Genomic DNA, 23,417 nt, shown 5'->3' on the forward strand with positions numbered 1-23,417 from the left:
AAATTATTGACAGTCTTGAAGCACAGAGGAACAGACGGGCAGATGAAGCTGCCAAACAGGCTGCACTCACAGAAAAAAATAGGCATGCAGCTGTTACTCCCCACCCCACATGAGGTTCAAAAGACTCCCATCTTTTCACGGGAAGAGGAGGTTTATATAAAAGACCAGGGAATGCATCAAACTGCCAATGGGTTGTGGTGGACAGCAGAGGGACGCCAATTACTGAACAAAGCCTTGGCTCGTCAGATTATTGATCAGCTCCACCAGCAGACATATTGGGGAACACAGGCACTTGTTGATGCTTTTGGATGATCCTTTAATTGCTCAGGAATATACACCATAGCCAAGCAAAGTACTCGGGGGTGCCCAATATGTTAGCGAGTGAATAAGAAAGTCATACGCCAGGTAATGTCTGGCGGTCGCGATATAGCCGTACGCCCGTTTCAACGAATACATATTGACTTCACGGAATTACCTAAGATAGGGGTTTATAAATACCTCCTGGTAATGGTGGATCATTTTAATCGATGGGTTGAGGCTTTCCCAACCCCTAATAATCATGCTAGCACAGTTATCTGGATATTATTAGAGTTTGTTATTCCGCGTTATGGCATTATTCAAACCATTGACTCAGATCGAGGTACACATTTTACCTCTCAGGTACTCCAGGGTGTGTGTAAAATCCTGGGAATAGATTGGCAGTTACATACCCCAAGGTACCCCCAGAGTTCAGGCCGTGTTGAACGGATGAATCAGAACCTGAAAAATCAACTCACTCGACTTCATGAGGAAACTGGCCTCTCCTGGATTAAATGCTTACCCTTAGCTTTGATTAGGACTCGCACAGCTCCACGAAAGGACCTTGCTGTCTCACCATATGAAATGATGTTTGGTCTTCCTTACATGGGATTCCACACTGATACCCCTATCCCTGAGGCTAATGACCAGTATATATCTAAATATTTACAGGGACTTTCTACTTCTCTATATGACTTATGACAGAAGGGTTTATTAACCCACCCCTGGACTATCCTATTCATTCTGTTAAACCTGGTGATTGGGTATATGTAAAAGCGTGGCAAGACCATAAACTAAAACCGATATGGGACGGCCCTTATTGTGTACTTCTGATTACAGACACAGTGCAAACAAAAGAAAAGGGGTGGACTCACATACAATGCATTAAACAAGCTAATCCACGAACTAAAGACGCTGATAATATAACCTCCACCTGGCGTGCAGTCTCGCATCCTTCTGGTCTGAAAGTTACGCTACGCTGGGAAAGAGTGCTGTAACGTTATTTTTATTATTTGCTGTATTGTTTTTCTGCTGGTTCCCAATTTTTGGGAAACCACTCAATTGTACACAATGTATTAAGTCCTCCTGGAATAGGGGCAGCAGAGGTGATAATTACTTTGGGGAATGGACAAGTTTACCTTTAGAATGCAGACCGGGCACAGATAATAGAGTGTATTCATAGTGGGGTACCTTATTTAGTATGGTTTAATTTAGGATCCCAACATGGACTAGGGAAACAGAACTGCCCTAGGGGAGTGGATTGGGATGGCATCCTGGCCTCTACAGATATTAAAGAGATGAGTGCTAAAAATATGGTACAAAGAAGAATGTGGGAAAATGATAGGAAGAACATTAGTCAGGGCTATACCTGGAGTAGGGATAAAGGGGGTATATATGCTAATGCTCGCAGTCAAGCTGCTACTCACAGGTTAGGTAACAATAAACGCTCCCCCACAACTTGGCATCTTGTAAATCATCCTTTGGGTCACAAATACATTCGGAAGGCTAAAGGTCATCACTATAAGGGGGATTCCAGTTGTAAACGGCTCAAGCTGCTCCAGAGTACCACAGCTGTTTGGCATTTAAACCGTTTAATCAGACTCCAGGCAGTTTTGGAGATTATCACCAAACAGACAGCGACGGCCTTGGATTTATTGGCTGAAGAACAACGACAGATACGAGCTACAGCTTATCAAAACCGCCTGGCTTTCGATTACTTGTTGGCTGCTGAGGGCGGCGTTTGTGGAAGATCGATTGATGACAAGGTCACAATGGTCAGGCGGTTGAACTTTTTACTGGTGACTTATAGCAGTTGGGCTCGTTATTTTAACCATCATGATACTTCCCTGCCTAATGACTTGTGTGCAGTGTTTAATTCAATGGACCCTTCCTCAGATCACTACAACCCAAAGGATGTATGTTTCCCAAACTCTGTCTGATGATGCTGAGATTGCAGTTCATTTGCTGACTCGCTGGAAAAAAAGACCAAGTTTCCAGTTTTTACTAAGCGTAGCTAAAGAAAAAGTGTGAATTGTGAGAGATAATAGAATATAGGAAGTAAAAGCTAGTATGAATGAAATAAGGATACTAGACTAGATTAGAGGAAGTTAGTAAGTGCTGAGGATGAATGAATTCTGATAAGGATGAAATTCGGATAAGAGTGTGAGGAAGGGTTACGCAAGTATAATAGAATAAGGGACTTATAGTGATAGAAAGAAATAGAAAGTTCTGCATATAGAATTAGTAAGTCTGGGGGATGAGATGTGTGAATAAGGACAAAGGCAGATTCATGAATAAGGACAATGACATGATGGGACCCCGACAGGATACTCCATGGTCTTTCAAGTTTACAGAAACTGCACTAAGGCAGACAGAATTACCAAATGCCAAACCAATCCAGGAGGCAGAAGAATGTTAAAGTGGTGGGGGGGGGGGAAGGGTACCTCTACACTGAAATGAACTGTATAAAAGTTGGGTGAGCTCCAGTATGTGTTGTATTTTCATGGTAAGGGGAAGTACCCAACTTTGCACTGTTGTACAATAAATGTTCTTTGTTCTCAATTTTTGTCTCGAGCAAAATCTGTGAAGGTACTTCTGTTTTTCACACCTCCAAGGGGTGGATTGTATTGGGAAGGGTTACAGCTGTCATGTGACAGCACTGCCCCCTACCTAGTCAGGGAACACATCAGCTGCCAATCAAGGTTTGATTCCACCCCACCCATTAGTGCACACTTTCCTGTTGTACCCATGTAAGTTACCTGAACTGGACTCTCCAGCCTGCCTATACTTGCCTTGTTGTAATTGGATTAACCCTCCTGGCACCGAGCCAATTTTACCTGCTAACGACCTGGGCTGGACTATAAAGGTGCCGTGTTTTCTTTGTTCTCTCTCTTTGCCAGCTTGGGTCCACCCTGCTTCACTCCAGGTCGAGAAGTGTGGAAAGGTGCTGGAGAAACTGTCGGTAAGATGTGCACTGTTAAAAGGGTTGGGAGCATTTAATTAGTGCCCCTTGTAGTATAGAGTTGTGCCTGCACTGACTCAAGGGGTGGTGGGGCTTTGTAGTGATTTATCCTTGATCATTGTATTAGTTCAGAGTGTGAGTGTAAATTTGAGTGTACTATACCATTTCCCACACTTGCCTTCTGTAAATAAAATCCTTCCCCATCAAAATTGTGTCCAGAGTCCTCACCTGTGAGACCTACCAACAACAGCATCTGTAGAACTCACTCATGCACACAAAAGTTTGAGAGTTTTTGAAAAGTCCAGATTCTCAGGCAGACAAAGCACCCATGGAGGAGCAGTCCTGCCAAAAGTGTGACCTTCTCCAACTGTGGAAGAAAAAGACACTATGCAAGAGTATGTAGGTCCATACCTTCCCCTTGCAGAGCCACATGCGAACAGTGGCTTTTTCCATCTTGGACCTCAACACTTCCTGCTCCACTTCCCATCATAGAGAGCAGGTGGGAACTCTGGTACGACAGCAAGAATTGACATCACTTTTGGCGGCAATTGTGTGCGAACCATGGAGGCAACCATCCTCAGGGTGAACATTTTGGGGTTGCCAATGCGCACATACAGTAGCAGCAAGTCGGGCAACGAACTGACACTGTCATCCATCATTCTGGATCAGAGAAGCCCACATCAATTAAGGAAGTCTGCCATGGACATTGAAGTAAACAGCTGCACTACGAACTGCTTCTTCAACACAGGAAGCACCAAAAGCTTTATACACCTGGGCAATGTACAGCACTTGCTCCCTCACAGTGACCCCAGTCCAGTGTAAAATCTCGGCCTCCAAGTCCCATTCAACTGAAATCTGAGGGAGCTGCACAGTAATGCTAACCGTGGATGACACCAAGTCAAGAATTTTAAATTGCTTGTGATGCCACAACTCTGTGCACCGGTCATACTGGGGCTGGACTTCTAGCACTAACTTAAAAGTATTCGAATGGAATATGATGGGTGCCACTCGTCCCTCACAGTCCATAATAACCAACTTTTAAACCACCCACCCATCTCCCCAAACACAGCCAATCAGTGACCCAAGCACTGCCCACTGCTCATGACCTGCGGTCTGTCCACCCTCCAGGTCCCACCACCCTGTTCAAAAACCTCACTCCCAGCTGTCAGCCTGTAGCAACTAAGAGCAGGTAATACAGTCCCGGGAACAGAATCTTTTTCAAGGCTGAGATTCAGCATCTCCTGCCAGAGGGCATCATAGAGCCCAGCACCAGGCCTTGGAGAGTTCAGGTAGTGATGGTAATGAACGGAGAGAAGCACAAGATAGTCAGAGACTATAGCCAGACCATCAGCTGATTCACCCTCTTGGACAGGGCCAACATACATCCCCTCCCCTGCATAGCCAACATAGTGAATGAGATTACCTAATACCAGATCTTCTCCACCATCAACCTCAAATCAGCCTATCATCAGCTCCCAATCCGCCCAGAGGACAGCCCACACACAGCGTTTGAGGTGGATGGCTGCCTCTACCATTTCCTCAGGGTCCCCTTTGGAGTCACAACTAGAGTTTCTGTCTTCCAGAGGGAGATGTCCCACCAAGTGAAAACCACTTTTATATTCCTGGACTACATAATCATCTGTGGCCATGACCTGCAGTATCACTAACCTGCAAAAATTCCTTCAGACAACTAAAGTCAAAATTTCACGCATAACCAAGAATAAAAGCGTGTTCCGCACTTCACGTCTGGCTATACTAGGGTGCATAGCAGAGAATGGAGTCATTCGACCTGACCTTGAGTGTATGTGGTCCTTTCAGGGCCTTGAGGTTATGGGGGAGTGGGATCTCCAAAGGCCCTGAAAAGGTGCCTGGGGTTCTTTTAATACTATGCACAATGCGTCCCTAATTATACAGATAAAGCCCGCCCCCTGGTAAAAACTACTACCTTTCCTATATTGGCAGAAGCCCAAGCAGCCTTCACTCGCATCAAAGGATCAAAGATGACATTCCCAAGGTGGAAATGCATGCTGTTGATGAATCCATCCCATTCCAGGTGGAGAGCAATGCATCCAACTTTGCCATGGCTGCCATACTGAACCAGGCAGGCAGGCCTTTAACATTTTTCTCACATACCCTCCAGGGCCCCAAACTCTGGCACTCAGCCATTGAGAAAGAGGCCAGGCCATAGTGGAAGCTGTGCATAGTCAGCAAACTGTTCACTCTGCTGACTGACCAATGTGCAGTCACATTGATGTTTAACAACAAACGGGGAAAATTTAAGAACAAGATCCTGAAGTGGAGAATTGAACTCTCCACCTCCAACTATGAGATTTTTTAATCAGCCTGGGAAGCTCAACGAGCCTCCCGATGCCCTGTCCCAGGGTACCTGTGCCAGCATGCAAGCAGATCGCCTCTGTTAGAAATTAACGTATCTTTAAAGAAATTGCTCGAGACAAAAATTGAGAACAAAGAACATTTATTACAACAACAATGCAAAGTTGGGTGCTTCCCCTTACCCTGGGAATACACACACATACTGGGGCTCACCCAACTTTTATACAGTCAATTTTAGTATCAGAGTGCCCTCCCCCTTACATTCTTCTGCCCCCTGGATGGGTTTGGCATAGGTAATCCTTCCTGCCTACGTGCAGTTTCAGTACACTTGGAGGACCAGGGGGTATCCTGTGGGTGTCCCATCATGTCATTGTCCTTATTCACACCTTCCTGATTCTAGGGGCTACATTGGTATGCAGAGTTGACTCATTCTATCTAGGGTTGGCTAATTTCATATGTATAAATCTGTGTATGGTTAGCTAATTAGATATGTAGGACTTGGTACTTCTGTCCAGGGCTAGGAGACCTTTATCTGATCCAGACTACCTCAACTTCCTACATTCTAGTGTACTTTACCATTCCTTTTCTTAGTCTTATGGTGGCTCTTGTCACACAGAAGATTCTTATGTTAATCGTGCTGACTCTGCTTTCCTGCATCCTAACCCCCAAGCTTATCCTGTTTGTACTGGTTACAGCCATTAACTGATGAATTTTAGTTTCTTCCATGTTCATAATTTTAGATCAATTTTCCCATCTCTCACAATCCTTACTTTTCTTTTAGATCAGTAATACTGATCTTTCACCATGATCAGTGTTACTGATCTTTGGTTACTAGTGTCAGTGTGACTGATCCCCCCCCCCCCCCCCCCCCCCCCGCCTCCTCACTTTTCTTTTAGATCAGTAATACTGATCTTTCAAGTGTAAGGTGTTGTTTTACCCAGCTGGTCAATAACCGAATTGTAATGCCTGCGTAAAGTCTTTAGGTAGGGGAGCACCATGAAGGTCAGAGTAGTGAGTCCAGCTGCTTATTAGGGTTGCGAGTATCAGGCTCCAGTTCTCAGTAAAGAGTCTAGTCCATCCCACATCAGTCCGAAGTTGCCATGTCTGAATATGGGCATGGGCAGATTCACGTTGAAACATTGAAGCAGTGTCTTTTAACCACCCGACTTTTGTAAGCATTGTCCTGACGAAGTCTGTGAGAGACGCTGCCTTCAGCAGCGAACGAGTAGCGAGAGTCAGGCGGTTCTGTTGAATTGTGGCTAGTATCTGATGTCCTCTTCAGCCCCGAACCCTAGGGCCACCGATCTCCGAAGGCTGTCTGGAGTCTGATATTAAAGTATCAAGCAGCTCACGTTGTTGGTAATTGGTGCTCCCCTTCACGGGGTGATGAAAAGAGACCAAGCTGGGGGGGGATTGTTTCTCGTGAATTTATTGTATTTGCAGCTTGCCTGTGAGTCTCTCCCTGTGTGTGGAATGTACATTGATTAATCACTATGTAGGCTGTTAACTGACTATCGCTACTGTGTTCCCCTGGTCCATATTAAAATTGTCCTAAATCTATGCCCTGTCTACACTGTAAAGTATCACAATTGTAACCTCTGCTGCCCCTATTCCAGGAGGACTTAAAACATAGCGAGTACTGAAGTGACATATCCATTTAACAAACAATACCCCAATAAATGATTAAACAGTTAAAAATAAACAGTTAAAAATACAACAATAAATGTATAAACCGTTAAAAAATACGACAATAAATGTATAAACCGTTAAAAAAATACGACAATAAATGTATAAACCGTTAAAAATACGACAATAAATGTATAAACCGTTAAAATACGACAATAAATGTATAACCCGTTAAAAATACGACAATAAATGTATAAACCGTTAAAAATACGACAATAAATGTAACATTACGGCACTCTGTCACGGCGCAGTGTAAGTTTCAGGTCTGAAGGATGAGGAACTGCACGCCAGGTTGAGGGTTGAGTCTGTGTGTCGTGATGTTGTGGTTCAGAAGCTGGTTTAATTCTTTGAATGTGGGTCCAGCCTTTCTCTCTTGTTCTTACTGCGGTGTCTGTAATTAAAAGTACACAGAAGGGACCATCCCAGGCAGGTTTTAGTTGATCCTCTTGCCATGCTTTTACATAAACCCAATCACCAGATTTAATAGAATGTATAGGAAAGTCTAAGGGTGGTGTTTGGGCTAATAGTCCCTTTTGTTTCAAATCTTGGATGGAAGTAGAAAGCCCTCGTAAAAATTTGGAAATGTATTGGTCATTAGCCTCAGGAATGGGAAAATCAGTGTGGAACCCCATAAATGGGAGCCCAAACATCATCTCGTACGGTGAGACTGCAAGATCTTTACGAGGGGCTGTCCGAATTCTAATCAGGGTTAATGGTAACGATTTAATCCAGGAAAGACCAGTCTCTTCATTAAGTCGGGTGAGTTGAAGTTTCAATGTTTGATTCATACGTTCGACTCGACCCGAACTTTGGGGATGCCATGGGGTATGTAGTTGCCAGTCTATTCCTAGGTTCTTGCAGACACCCTGGAGAATCTGAGAGGTGAAATGCGTACCTCTATCTGAATCAATGGTCTGCATCATACCGTATCGTGGAATGACACATTCAATGAGTATTCGGATGACAGTGTTGGCACGATCATTCGGGGTAGGAAAAGCTTCAACCCATCTTGTAAAATGATCGACCATGACAAGGAGAAATTTGTAAATACCAATCTTAGGAAGTTCAGTGAAGTCTATTTGTATGCGCTGGAATGGGCGAAAGGCAATGTCGCGACCGCCAGGTATTACTTGGCGCATCAATTTCTTATTAACCCTCTGACAAATGGGACAAGATCTAGTAGCAAGTTTAGTAATATTGTATATGCCAGGGCAGTGAAGGAAACGTCCAAAGGTATCAACAAGGGACTGGGTTCCCCAATGTGTTTGTTGATGTAACTGATCTATGACTTGGCGAGTTATGGCTTTGTTAAGGACTTGCCGTCCGTCTACTGTCCACCACAACCCGTCGGCAGTTTGGCAAAATCCCTTATCTCTCATTGAGACCTCCTCTTCCCGTGAAAAGATGGGGGTCTTTTTAATCTCTATCGGTGTGGGCAGTAGCTGGTACATGTGAATCTTTACTGCTAATGCTGCCTGTTTGGCAGCTGCATCAGCCTGCCTGTTTCCTCTAGCTTCAGGACTGTTACCAGTCTGGTGTCCCCACACATGTACAATAGCAATTTCGGACGGGAGTGTTAAAGCCTCTAGGGATTGGGTAATTAACTGTTCATGGGTTAACTTTTGTCCTTTGCCAGTTATCATCCCTCTTTCTTTCCATATCTTACCGAAGGTATGGACTACACCAAAAGCATATTTAGAGTCAGTGTAGATCGTTCCTACCTTGTTCTCTAGTTCGTGGAGTGCTCTACAGAGGGCATATAGCTCACAGGATTGTGCTGACCAATGACCAGGGAGGCGACCAGCTTCGATCACCAGTTCCTGTTTACCGTCCACTATACTACACCCACTATAGCGGGTTCCTGCAATACAACGTGAAGACCCGTCAATAAACAATCTTTCTCCTTCAGTTAAAGGGACATCGGTTAGGTCTTCCCTAATTTTGGTTTGTAAGTCGATAACCTCTGAGCACACATGTTCTAAATCGTTTGAGGATTGGTCATTAGTTGGAGAGATGAGGAAGGCTGCTGGGTTGAGAGTTTTGGTTGTAAGTAAGGTCAAATCATTGCTGTCCATTAGTATCGTTTCATATTTTAAGATTCTCGAATCCGTGAGCCACCTTCCAGCCCGCTGCAATAGAATATTGCGGACTGTATGAGGGGTATGAACTATCATAGGGGTGCCGAAAGTAATCTTTCGTCCTTCTTCAACCAAAATTGCAGTGGCTGCTATGGCTTGTATACACTCTGGCCAGCCGCGACAAACGGGGTCTAAAAGCTTTGACAGGAAAGCCACTGGTTGTCTATAGCCTGCCCTGCTTTGGGTGAGCACTCCGGTGGCTGCCCCAGCTTTGGTATTAGTGTATAAATCAAAAGGTTTGTTTAGGTCGGGTAGCACTAAAACTGGGGCACGCGTAAGGCACTGTTTAACAAAGTTAAAATTTTCAATCTCTTCATCCGTCCAGTCAAGGGTTTCGGTTCCTATACTGGGAATCTTATCATAAAGGAATTTGACCAGGTTCGAATAATTTTCTATCCAGATTCTACAGAATCCCACTAACCCAAGGAATTTCCTGAGTTCCTGGGCATTTTTGGGAGGGGGGATCTGTATAATACCAGTTATTCTCTCTGGGCTAATTTTCCTGGTTCCTTGACTCACTAGATATCCTAAGTATTTGACCTCGGATTGCACAAATTGTAGTTTGGACTCGCTGACTCTCAGACCTTTCTTCTCCAAAAAATTTAAAAGTGCTACCGTAAAATCTTTAGCTAATTCATAAGTCCTTGCTGTAATTAGCAAGTCATCCACGTACTTTATGAGTTGGCAATTTTCTCTCCGAGGAGCTTCATCTAATACCTGTTCTAGGACTTGACCAAATAAATTGGGTGATTCTGTAAAGCCTTGTGGAAGGACAGTCCACCGGTATTGGTTTTTACGGCCAGTGAAGGGGTTCTCCCATTCAAAGGCGAACATGTCTCTGCTCTCTGTAGCTAATGGACAAGTCCAAAATGCATCCTTGAGATCAATGACACTAAACCATTGATTATGGGGGTCAATTTTACTCATGATGGTATAGGGGTTGGGTACAACCGGGTGACGGGCAAGAATGAATTTGTTAAGCTCCCTCAAGTCCTGTACTAGGCGGTAGGTGCCGTCTGGTTTTTGAACAGGTAAAATCGGGGTATTAAAGGGAGATATACAGGGTTCGAGTATACCGTCCTGAATCAACTGGTCAATTACGGGCTGTAAACCTTTTCGGCCAGCCATCGGAATCGGGTACTGTTTCTGTCGAACAATTCGTTGAGTATCTTTTAAAGTGACTTGTAGCGGATTCCTCTATTTCCCTTTCCTGCCCATACTCTTGGATTTATTAGTTTGCGATCTTCCTCGTTTAAAACATAGAATTGTACTCCAATGCCTGATTGTAGAGGTCGAGTACCGATAGCCAATTGGTCCTGTAAATCTCTTCCTAGCAAGCATACTCCGGCTTGGGGAAGTAATAGAAGATCCTCAATTATGATCTTATCTCCCATTTGAATTCTGACTTCTCGCAATACCAGGACTGGAAAGTCTCGTCCTCCCACCCCAGAAACTGTAACTGTCCCTTCTATTTTGTCCCTTCTATTTTCACCCCCTGGGGTTGGTGTAGAACGCTAGATCGGGCGGCTCCAGAATCGGCCAAAAATATCATCTTATCACTGTGGGGTCCTATGCATAAATTAACTAATGGTTCTCCGTGCAGCCCCACGGTGTGTATTAGCTGAGAACCTTGACCTTCCTATTCGTGATCAGCTTCCATCAGGGCATAGGAACGTGTGTCCATTGCTCGCAGTGGGCATTCCTTTTTAAAGTGCCCTTCCTTTTTACAATGAAAACAAATAAGGGGTCCTGTTTCCCAATCTTTCCCAAAATTTCTAGGGGGCATACGTCGTCCCCGGAATCCTCCTCTACTCCTCCACCTGCTGGGGTCCCCACCTCCCCACCCGTGGCTCCCCTCACCGCATACAGAAGTTGGCCAGTAATCCTTATCTTTTTCGTGATGATCAGCTACTATTCCTTTGACTGTTTGTAATAAAATTTTAGCTTTCCCTTTTTGTTTATCCTCTGCCCTCTGGACAAATGCTCTCTGAGCAATCTGCAGTAGCTGGGTAATTCCTTGCTCGTGCCAATTTTCTGTCTTTTGTAGCTTTCTTCTGATGGCTGGGGCTGAGTTGGTAACAAAACCCGTTAGAACCAATTGTTCCCCTGCTGGAGATTCTATGTCGAGACCCCCATATTGTTGAATTGCCATGCGCAATCGATTGAGAAATGCAAAGGGGGTCTCCTCGGGACCTTGGGGAACCTCAAAGGCTTTTTTGAAATTCTGTCCTTTGGGGACAGATTCCCTGATTCCTTTGATCAAATTAATCCTGTATTCTTCCATCAGTGTGCGGCCACCACTGGTATTTTTGTCCCAATTAGGTTTTGTGAGGGGGAATTTGACTTCTCCAGGGGTCGCCTCGTGCCCCCCTTGGTGTTCCTTATCCCATACTTTAATGCCTGCCTGTCGGATCATTCCTCGCTCATCTAAGGTAAACAGAGTCTTAAAGATGGATGTTAATTCCTCCCAAGTATACAGATTTGGTCCCAAAAATTGGTCTAACTGTTCGGCACATCCCTGGGGATCTTCTATCAGGGAGATTAATTCTTTCTTAAAATTACGTACTTCAGTGCTGGTCAGGGGTACATTTACGAACCCAAGACCTTCTCCCACGGGAACCTCCCGCAGGGGTCGCATCCAGCTGATTTCTGGTTTCTTAGATTTGTGTTCCTGTTCCCTGAGAAGTGAATCGCAGGGTTCTGCCACTTCTTCCTGAGGGATCTCACGCTGTTCTGAATTACAATGTTCTATCTCTACTGTCAACGGAGGTGGTAATCGAGCACTTTGTGACGGAGTCACCATACCACTCCGGTTCTCCTCTTTCTTCTCTAGTGGTGGGGGAGGAGGGGGAGGTACAGAAGGGTAGGTCATAGGAGGGGAAGGAAAGATAGGAGCCGGCATAGGAGGAACATAAGGTGGAGGGAGGGAATGTAACACATCCCACCCCTGTGATTCAGGGACAAAAGGTTCCTCCTCTCTCTTATCCCTGAATTCTTTCTCATTCAAAACCAGTTGTTCAATGGGTCCCTTGAGCCAGCAGGCTGCATATTCCCTGCTCTCAACATTGTCCCTCTGGTTTTGATAGAGCCAGATGTTCAAAGCTTGACACATCCATTCATCCTCGGATCCGAACTTTGGCCAGTACACGGAGCTCCCTTTAACCGGGCATTTAACCCATTCAATACAACAATACCTGACCATTGTCAGTTTGTCTTTCCCACGGGTCTTTCCCGTGCCCCACTCAGATAGCATCAACCCAAGCGGGCTGTACGTAGCTATCTGGTGTTCACATCCTGAACCAGGACTCTCTTCCTTGCTACTCATTATTCCCATACTTATAAACAAGTAAAATTCCTCTTACCGAGTTCCAGTAGCAATGCTCTAGCGCGCTACATCCCGTCGTTTGTTCTCAATGCCTCTTCTCGGATATCACTCGCTTCTTCCACTGACCAGCCACCCGTCGCCCGTGAGTCCAGCTGAATCAGCCGGGGTGCACCTATTCTCGTCGTCGGGGCACTCTGTCAGTGGAGGGAGTGTGATCCCGGACGAGCCCCCATTTGTTAGAAATTAACGTATCTTTAAAGAAATTGCTCGAGACAAAAATTGAGAACAAAGAACATTTATTACAACAACAATGCAAAGTTGGGTGCTTCCCCTTACCCTGGGAATACACACATATACTGGGGCTCACCCAACTTTTATACAGTCAATTTCAGTATCAGAGTGCCCTCCCCCTTACATTCTTCTGCCCCCTGGATGGGTTTGGCATAGGTAATCCTTCCTGCCTACGTGCAGTTTCAGTACACTTGGAGGACCAGGGGGTATCCTGTGGGTGTCCCATCATGTCATTGTCCTTATTCACACCTTCCTGATTCTAGGGGCTACATTGGTATGCAGAGTTGACTCATTCTATCTAGGGTTGGCTAATTTCATATGTATAAATCTGTGTATGGTTAGCTAATTAGATATGTAGGACTTGGTACTTCTGTCCAGGGCTAGGAGACCTTTATCTGATCCAGACTACCTCAACTTCCTACATTCTAGTGTACTTTACCATTCCTTTTCTTAGTCTTATGGTGGCTCTTGTCACACAGAAGATTCTTATGTTAATCGTGCTGACTCTGCTTTCCTGCATCCTAACCCCCAAGCTTATCCTGTTTGTACTGATTACAGCCATTAACTGATGAATTTTAGTTTCTTCCATGTTCATAATTTTAGATCAATTTTCCCATCTCTCACACCTCCAAGCCCTTCACAACAGCCTTAGCCTTCCCAGGGTCACTATCTCTTTTTGAGAACCTGTATCGGTTGAGGACATCATGGAGCTGACCTGCAGCTGCCTGGTCAGTGTGGAGTGCAAGCTGCACGCTACTGGCTGGAGAAAGCTCACTTGATGAAGGCCACCCGCCCCTTCAAACATCTAAGAATGGACTTCAAGGGTCCCCTCCCTTCCACGAACATTGTTGACAAATTCTCTTGGTTCCTGTTCACCATCCTCTGCCCAGATATGACTATGGCCACTGTTATTACGTCCCTGTGTAACCTCTTCACGCTCTTTCTTTTTCTTTCCACCCACATACCACCTTAAGCAATCCCTTACTAATCATACAGCACCAATGGCATAGGGAATACTTAAAGTGGTATGTAAATGGAAAGAAAAAGGTTGAGAACCACTGGTCTTGCTTCACTATCACCATGCAATTTTAAGCAGTGTGTTTGTCTGTTACGTTGGAGGGAGGGAGTTATCGAATGTCAAATTGCAGCCCCTGCGGTTACCCGAAAGCCCCCCACCCTTGCTAAGAATTGTTCTGGTGCCGACCCTAAGGGTTAAATTAATTACTGTTTAATTATACATTGTAAAAACTTTTGAAATTGGGTCATACAGGATGGAAACAAGCCTTTTGAGACAACAAGCCTAAATCAATTGTCAAGAAGCACATAATTTTATATACCTGTTTATTTATTTTTTTCAATTTTTTCAAAACATAGAAATATCTGTAAAATCCTTTTTAACGTATTCACACTTTCTTTTAGTGTAATTCACTTCTCAGATACAAACACTGTATCAGCTTATTTGTAATTTCCTTCCCTCCCCCCAGAACTTTGAAAATTAAACAAGTAAAACAATTAAAGTGACACAGAAAAATGATAAAACGAAAAATTCAGCCTACCGCCAGTCTCTCTAATCTACTTCCACACTTTGGGGGTGGGGGGCTTTACTGCTGTTGTCTTTATGTACTTTGTGGCCTGTTATAGCTGCGCACCAAAGTACTCTAGATAAGGTTGCCATATTTTGGCAAAAGCATCGTATTTAGTTCTTAAATTACATGTTCTTTTCACCATGGGCATGCAGTTGTGCACCTCTGTGGACCATCGAGTGATGAGCGGGTGGGGTAAGTAGGATTATATACCTGCATCATTCATCACTCCAGAGAAAAGCCCCTAGTTCTAATCCAGGTATCTGCTCTAAAGCATCTACATCCTTCCTGTAAAAGGACAATCATAACTGAACAGATTACTCGAAAGCCCATTTACTACTGGAATCCCAGTTAATTGGGTGTGCAGTGTCCCAGTATAGGAAGCCCCTTGGGCCGTTTCCACTGGGCCAGCATTAAATGGGACACAACCAATCCCCAGAGATTGGATGTTCGACCTTCAGCTGGAAACGGGTAAGTTTCTGCTGTCCCTCTTCCACTTCCCCAATATGAAATGATGTCACTTGCTGAGTTTTCTTTTTCCACTAGACCCTGTTCCAGTTAATTCCTGGGTCAAGGTGCCAGAGGAAAAGGGGCTTAAGATGGCCTTACCGGGGTTTCATAGAGCTGCACAGCTCTTGAACGATGCACCCACAGAGCTACCCCTCCCCTCAGCTCATCTCTCCTTTCCACGTCCACCCAGGCGTTCTTGCCGGTTGGCCTGTGCTCCTCCCCCTGTCTGTTCATCTGGACGCCTGCCTGTTTATTTGCTCATGCCTCGACTTTACCTCCTGTGGACCCTGCGGGACCTACTGAGCTTCTCCAGCACTTTTGTGCACTGCATGTAAAACACTATGACCAAGAGTTGGCCTCAGAACGAGTCCAATTAGGAACCGCGAGGCAGGCACCATCCTTGCCATGAACCTCCTCCGTATGCCGACGTCACAGGCGCTCCCTCTCCCCCCAACGTCATAAACGCTCGTGCTTATGGCGCGCAGATGCTACTGACGTAGCCATGACACAATGGACAGGAAAGAACCTTGTCTGTTTGTTGCTCTTACCTCAATGAAGGGCTCAAGGTAGAAACGCATCTACATCAAGTAGTTTGACCTCCTGGATTTTTTCCGGCATTGTTTTTTACTTCAGTCGCGGTGTTTGCAGACTTTAATGTTTTATTCTGGTACTCTATATTTTTTATTGTGAATAAAGTTTATTTTGAAATGTAAAAAAGTGAGAATGAATGAAGAAGAATTCCACGTCCCGCAATTATTGGTGGGAATGGAGGAAATCGTTTGGGACTGCACTCTTATCAGTCTCCTCACCTTCCACTGTGTCGCAGGGCGTCTGGCGGTTCGGCATTTGCGCATGCGGGGATCGGCCTCCCGCGCTTGCGCGCGCCCCCTCCCCGCCGCTCCGCATGCGTGAGCAGGAGGCGCCTCCCGCGCTTGCGGCCTGCCCCTATACGCATGCGCAGGCAGGAGGCGCCCGCTTTCCCCCTGCCGCAGAAGACGCCATTTTATCCCCTTGTCGTGGTGCGGCGGTTGGCGGTGATGGCGGCGGAGAGCGTGGCGGTCGTTGAGGCGGCGGACGAGCTGCGCAAGATCACCGAACTTCGGGTGGTGGACCTGAAAGCCCAGTTGAAGAAGAGAAACCTCGATACGAGCGGCAACAAGAGCGTGCTGGTGGAGCGGCTCCGCAAGGTGAGGCCGCTGTTTTCCCCTCCCCCGCAGCGGGCCTGCGGCCCAGGCTTGAAGTCTCAGGGCCTGCAGCCTACGAGTCTCCGTCATCGTTTGTGGTTGCCTTTATCCCGGCTCTCGTCTTAGTATAAAACTCGTCCATTAATATGGGGTTCACGATTAATTATCTTTTTACCTCCTCCACGCAGCTTTAAGATTGTAGTCGACTCGTAGAACCTCGAGAACGCCCAACTTTCGAGTGAAATTGACGCTCTTCACCTTATAAAAATTACTGACTCACTTTCATCTATTTTTTTTAAAATAGTTCAATCAACGCGAGGAGTAAAAACAAATACTCGAGGAACTCGGCAGGTAACTCAGTGTCCACAGAAAAAAAGATATCTGATTTTTTTTTAGATAAAGACCATGCGGCCCCGTCAGGTAGCGGGTTCATTCAAAGAGATCATGGCTGATCTGATCGTCAATTCTGCCCCCTCCCCCCCCCCCCCCCCCCCCCTCACCAGCCTGTTCCCCAAAACCTTAATTCCCCAACTATGCACCGAGCAAAAGATGTGGTTTTATCTTTTCCCCCTAAACCAGGAGATTGAAGACAAATATTTGGAAAAAAATGAAACCAAGAACGAATCACTGAGAAATTGATGCATGTGGGAAAGGCCTAGATAAATTCATCGTGGCCTTGTTTTTTTTTTAGCGAACACAAAATGTGCGTCAAATAATAAAATACAAATCAGTTATAACGATATCAACACGAAAACTTAACCAATGCAAAAGAAAAGAACGTAGCTGCACGCATGTAACGTTTTTGTATTTCATTAATCAGCCTCTTTCATTTTTCCAGATTTGGGGTCACTGTTGGACTCGTATTGTCCCTTACAATGAAAGAGCTACTTACAAATTAATAATTCGATTATTCATTCTGTAGTCACGGGTCTGAAGTTGTTTTACAAGGCAATTGGAATATCTGGGGACTTAAAAAATCGAGTGGTTAGGGATATCACGTGGGGAGATAAGCGTATGGCTGGAAGAAAATGGTTGAATCCAGGAGTGAATGTGTGTACTAATACAATTTGAATCACCGCCTCCAACTGAGGCTGAAGTAGTATAATCACTTCTGTCCGAGTATTACTACTGGAAAATTCCTGCATTGGATGTGCTGGATTTGTTTTTGAGATGGTAATCTGAAGTCTTTTCTGTCCAGGCCACTATCCTACCCAGTATTCATCCCTCAACGTCCATTATATTTAAAATAAAAGCCATACGGTTATTTCCACATTTATGTTTTATGGCATCTTTCTCTGTACAATTTAGATCCAAATTCTACCATAATCACATTTAAAATTTAATTGTTTAGAGTGCTTTAAGATGTTGATTGTAAAAGGAAATAATTTCCATGCTACTGAAGTTTGGGTGTGATTTGTTCAAATTTTTAACTGGATTGTAATTTCTCACAAATTTGAATGAACATATCTAAATGCATTTATTATAATCCATTTTTCCAACGATTGTTCTGTTGTAGGTGATAGAAGATGAAGGTGGGAATCCAGATGAAATTGCAATTGCAGCAGACACTCCAGGAAGAAAAATACCAAAGCGAGCAGGAAAAGGTAATGGATATTAATAACTAAAGAAAATCTTATTTTTCCAGACCCCATTCTGGTCATATTTTTGATTGTAAGATATCTGCCAGTATTAAAAGTATTTTTCATGAACTCCAGGTTTAGCATACTATGACGGATCCATAAGCAAACAAGACTAGTGGTGCTTAGTAAAATTGATATTTTGGCATTTTACACTCTGATATAGGTCGGAAAACAGAAGATGATGGAACAGATGATGGGTTGGAGGAGGATTCTGGAGATGGACAGGTTGGTGACTGAACTGTTTGTTTTTAGGATTGTTTGATTTAATTGATATCAAAAAGATAAGATACAAGCTGTGAAATTTTCAAGTAAGAGTTATAACTTGTATTTCAATTAAACTTTTAGCATTATTTCTAATTGTAAACTTCAATGCTTTGCTTGACTTTTAAAAAAAACTCATTTCCCGAAGTATTGCAACAGGAATCCAATAAAATTAGTTTATCCAATTACATGCTTGAGAAGTTTGTTATATACTAGTAAATACTGTACCAACTGGTGTGACTGCATGAATGCTGTTCACTGTATCCCAGAAAAGATTGATCTTTGTGTTCCATTGTTTGTCGGCATCACAGCTTTGACTTGATTTAGTTTCTATCCCTCTAAAAGATGACCACATCATTCTTGTCCATCTTATCATTCACAATAATTTGTTTCATAAAATGTAAATTTTCATTGATGTTTGTGATTACAAATGTTTACAGAGAAATATGTATTTTTATTGGATTTTTTATCCAGTGCTGTATTTCTTTGCACAGAACATTTCAGTGTCATAGAATTTGCACCAAAATGGCAATTAATTGTAGCGTAACTTTTTTTCTGTGTAAAGAGGCATGGAAGTACAAGCTTAAAACCGTGCATAACTATGAATTATTCTTTGATTTATTTAAAGTATACTGTAGGCTCCATTGGCAAGCTCCAGCTGATATTACTGCTGGGTTAAATATAGATAATAAAGGCCTACTATTTATCCTGTTATGAGCCCAAAGGACCCCAAAACCCAGCAGGAATAGACATTTACCAAGACAAGTGGTTTTTAAAACAAAAGTTATTTTTAATCAACTTTAAGCATGAAAACAGAATCAAACTTTAACTTGTCTATACAACCCCAAATTAACCCCTCTTCTAATTCTAAGCACATGTGGTTCACAGTTCAAGCTCACTTCTTCCAATTTCTCTGGATGCAGGCAATTCTTATACTGTGCACAGAATTTAACATGTATAAAGTTCATCAGGCTTTGGTGCTTGAAAGGTAAATGTTTACCGCTCAGGAAGGTTCTTGTAGGGTTTTCAGAGAGATTTGTTGTTCCAGGATTTCCACAACTGAGGTAGCACCATTAGTCACCTCAACGTCTCGCTGATGAAACTTGCCCCATCAGGGTTTTCCAGGTGGTAACCTCTTTCTTCAGACGACCACCACAGAGTTCTGTTCTTCTTATTCAAAGAGAAACATCAGACAGCTAGGACTTCCAGCCATCCACTGCTTTGGAACTTTCTTTTTCTAACCAGCTCTTCCTGGCTTGTTTAAGCTGTGGCTGTTCAGTGTCACACAAACTAACTGAGAGAGAGGGCTTGTTTTCTCTCGCAACTGAGACTGCCAGAAAGCCCATGTGACTCTCTCAATTGCCAAAACCCCCACCTTCTTCAACAAACAACATGAGTTCTCCTTGGTCAAGATGTTGTCTCAGATAAACAAAACCTCTGAGCACTTTGCAGAAAGGTACTTATAAATTTTTTTTTAAATTTTTCACACTATGAACCATATCCAAAATACACACAAACATTTCCCTTTTGAATATACACAGTGTCATTTTCTCCCCTTTTTCCCCCCCTCCCTCCTTCCCACCCCCTTCCCTACCCATTAAACGTTCAACATGTACAATACAATAAACCTATTGGTTTACAGAGAAATGTATTTTTATTGGATTTTTTATCCAGTGCTGTAATGCTTTGAACAGTACATTTCACTGTCATAGAATTTGCACCAAAATGGCAATTAGTTGTAACGTAACTTTTTTCTCTGTAAAGAGGCATGGAAGTACAAGCTTAAAACCGTGCATAACTATGAATTATTCTTTGAATTATTTAAAGTCATTGATGACATCTTCAATGTCATCGCACAATGAAAATAAACAAGAGAATTGTGTCATCTACTTTTACACACTGGGTCAGTTCAATTCGTTGTCTTCTCGTTCTATCATTTTAGGGGGTGGAGGTCTGCGGTAGGTCCTCTCTGTTGTGTTCCATGTACGGTTTCCAAATTTGTTCGAATACTGTGACTTTATTTTTTAAATTATGTTATTTTTTCCAATGGAATACATTTATTAATTTCGATGTACCATTGCTAGATTCTCAGGCTCTCTTCTGATTTCCAGGTGGACATAATACATTTTTTTGCTACAGCTAAGGCTATCATAATAAATCTTTTTTGTACTTCATCCAATTTGAGGCCTAATTCTTCTTGTATTACTTAGAAGAAAGATCTCTGGATTTTTTGGTATGTTGCTTTTTGTGATTAAGAATTATAGAGCAGCACAATTAAGATATCTATCAGATTTTTTTAACAAAGGAAAAACCAGATTGGACCAGGTTAGAGCTAGATAAAGTAGGGGAGAAGGTACCAGAACATATACTTTATAAGTGGGATGAAAAACTGGTGCAACATAGAAATTCACCAGTACTGCACCATCTGCTCAACATTTGGAAGAAGATTCACGTAGAAAGGAAAAAAACAAATTACCAACTACCAAAATTATTATTGATGGAAAATCAATTAATCCCTTTCATAATAGATATTTCCTTTAGAGAATGGGAGAGAAAAGGGATCAAAAGAATAGAAAATTGTTTTTTGGGAAATAATTTATTATCTTTTGAACAAATGAAGTACAAATATGGTATAACTCACGGTACAATGTTTGCATACCACCTAATGAAAACCTACTTAAAGGACAAATTGGGAAGCAGGCTGAGTTTACCAGAAGGAAGCAGCTTTGAATATGTGATTACAGACACAATGATAATTAAAAGATTTATAACAAACACGTACATCAAGCTGCAAGAGAAAGAGAACGATGAAATAAGCTATAAACCCAAACAAAAGTGGGAACAAGATCTAAACATAAAGATTAAAAGATGAAAAATGGGAAAAGCTATGCTCCGGAACTATGAGAAATACAATAAACACGAGGTTACGCATGATACAATATAATTGGTTACACGGGCTATATATCAAGCCCCAAAAGTTAAATAAAAGGGACCCAACAGTATCAGATAGATGTTTTTGCTGTAAGAAGGAAACTGGAACAACAGTACATGCAATTTGGGCATGTGAGAAAGTTAAAAAATTTTGGGAAGATCTGAATCTGGTATTAAATAAAATCAGAGAAGTACTTGTAGCCAGTTTGTCTCCTCCAAAACAATGGTCTTTCATTTTATGATGTCAGTTCAATTAGCATCTACTTGTGAAATGTGCATCACATTCTCCAGAGATCCTGCAATGTTACTAAATAGAATTCTTCAGTCTTTCAAATAATATTTGTTTTAAAATATGTATGTATGTAACCCATTAATCTTACCAAAATCATCCCAATATTATAATCCATTACAATCTTGATAACTAAATGTACTTTATTTGTTACTTCCTCCGGTATTTATTTTCACTCTGGCCTGATCTTTGAGCTTCTTGTGAAACAGTGTCTCAAATATGTATTTGCTTTTTATGAAACATGTTTGCTTTACCTTTGTCAGTTACAGTAGAAGTCCAAAAATCCAGACTACTTGGGGATTGGGTCTGTCTAGATTTTCTGGATTCTCAGGCAGTACTTTTAAAATTCAAATTTAAGGAGGAATAAAAAGATGAAGAGATAAATTTTGATAGTTCATTCATGAGCAAATAAAGTCAACACTTTACAAAGATGTAAACAATTTTTTGGGGTTTGTTGCCGCTGTGGATCTGTGGCGCTTACACATCTGCACACGAAAGCCTCCTAAATTAAAAAAAGTTTGAGAATTTTCAAAAATTGTTGGGTGGTCCGGATTTCTGGCACTGGATGTTTGGACTTCTACTGTGCTGGATATTATTTCATCATTTCTTTTTGCTTGCTCAATTTTGGCTTGATCCATTGTCGTATTGCCTGTTAAATATGTCAAATAAATGAAATTATGTAATTGGAAGCTTTCATATCTCATTATTTTCAGGTTTTGGACTTCGTATTAGATGTTTTTAGGGTATTTCCTTTGTAAGCCAATAATATTCAAGTGGAATTCTGACTCACTGAACAGCTGTCGAGAAGTCCGCAATAGCATTTTCACCATTGTTTATAAACTGAATGGATAGATGCATAAAAACCTTTAATATAGAACCAAGTTTTGACAGATCTTTCCTATATTGGCTATCACTGGTGTACAGTATATGGCAAAAAAAACCTTGGGCCGTCTCAGTCATTCTAGAAATGTTCTGAATTTCCTGTCGTGAGCCTTAATTAATCTAGAGTTCTTGTCTATTTGAGATATCTATAAGAATAGCGAAGTTGCTTTCTGAATGCTTGCTGGATTTAGAAACATTGGTAGTACAATGGAGAGGCTTTATTCCACTCCCAGTACCTAAATAACTCAATGACATTCTGGCTGCTTGCTATTACGTTATTACCAGATATTTATAGGAGCAATAGCATTGATTTGCTGATTGTTAGTATTGAAATAATCATGAGACATTGAGTGTCATTTTTAAAATTAGGCAAAAAGATACACAGGTCAAGAAGCAGAATGAGGAAAATCCCTAATTCCTGATATCCTGTCATATTATGCTGCTTGTGTGATTGAAACCAGTGGATCTTTTAATTTGTGTTGATGTTACCAGGGCAAACACCCTAAGATTTGAACTCATCGTATACCTTATCCACATCTTTTTCATTTGATGTGATAGTGATTCAGTCATTTTTGAGGGATGCAAGTGGTCCTCAGAAGTATGGGAAGGGTAAAAGGTGTATGATCAGTGATTGAATGAAGGTAAAACAGGATGTTATTGGTGCAGGCAAGATGGAAAGTCATTCATGCAAGGTTAACAGAAAGAAATAAAGGCTGAATATTGGGTACAATAAAAATATCCCAAACAAAAATCCATCAGGAGTTCTAGAACAGCACAGCAAAGGAACAGGCCCTGTGGTCCATAAATTAGTCTATGCTGAGCATGATACTCAAAACCTCTACTTGCATTTGATAGATATATTCCTGCATCCTCTTCATATTCATGTCTATGTAGAAGCCTGTTAAATGTTTCCACCACTTTGACAAACCCTTCCAGGCACCCACCATTCTAAATTATTTTCCCCCTACCTCTCCTTTAAATTTCTTCCCCTCACCTGAAGCACATGTCCTCGAGAGTGTGATGTTTTAACCCTGGGGAAAATATTCTGATTGTATACCTCTATCAGGATGCCCCTCAGCTTCCTATGCTCCAGAAAAAATAGCC

General features: G+C 42.6%; 1 protein-coding gene across 4 annotated transcripts in view; it reads left to right on the forward strand.

Moving 5' to 3' along the window:
- Positions 1–16,064: 16,064 nt before the first annotated feature.
- The window catches only part of safb (scaffold attachment factor B), a 59,592-nt gene continuing 52,239 nt past the window's right edge, over positions 16,065–23,417 (forward strand). For all 4 annotated transcript variants that reach the window (XR_011354526.1, XM_069928449.1, XM_069928451.1 and 1 more), the window contains exons 1-3: positions 16,065–16,313; positions 17,827–17,914; positions 18,114–18,175. Coding sequence is in view for 3 of the 4 variants with exons in the window: in XM_069928449.1 (XP_069784550.1) it covers positions 16,080–16,313; positions 17,827–17,914; positions 18,114–18,175 (384 nt within the window). In the remaining variant the exon portion in view is untranslated. The remainder of the gene's footprint in view (positions 16,314–17,826; positions 17,915–18,113; positions 18,176–23,417) is intronic.

The sequence above is a fragment of the Narcine bancroftii genome, chromosome 3, assembly GCF_036971445.1.
Source record: "Narcine bancroftii isolate sNarBan1 chromosome 3, sNarBan1.hap1, whole genome shotgun sequence".
Lineage (NCBI taxonomy): Eukaryota > Metazoa > Chordata > Chondrichthyes > Torpediniformes > Narcinidae > Narcine > Narcine bancroftii.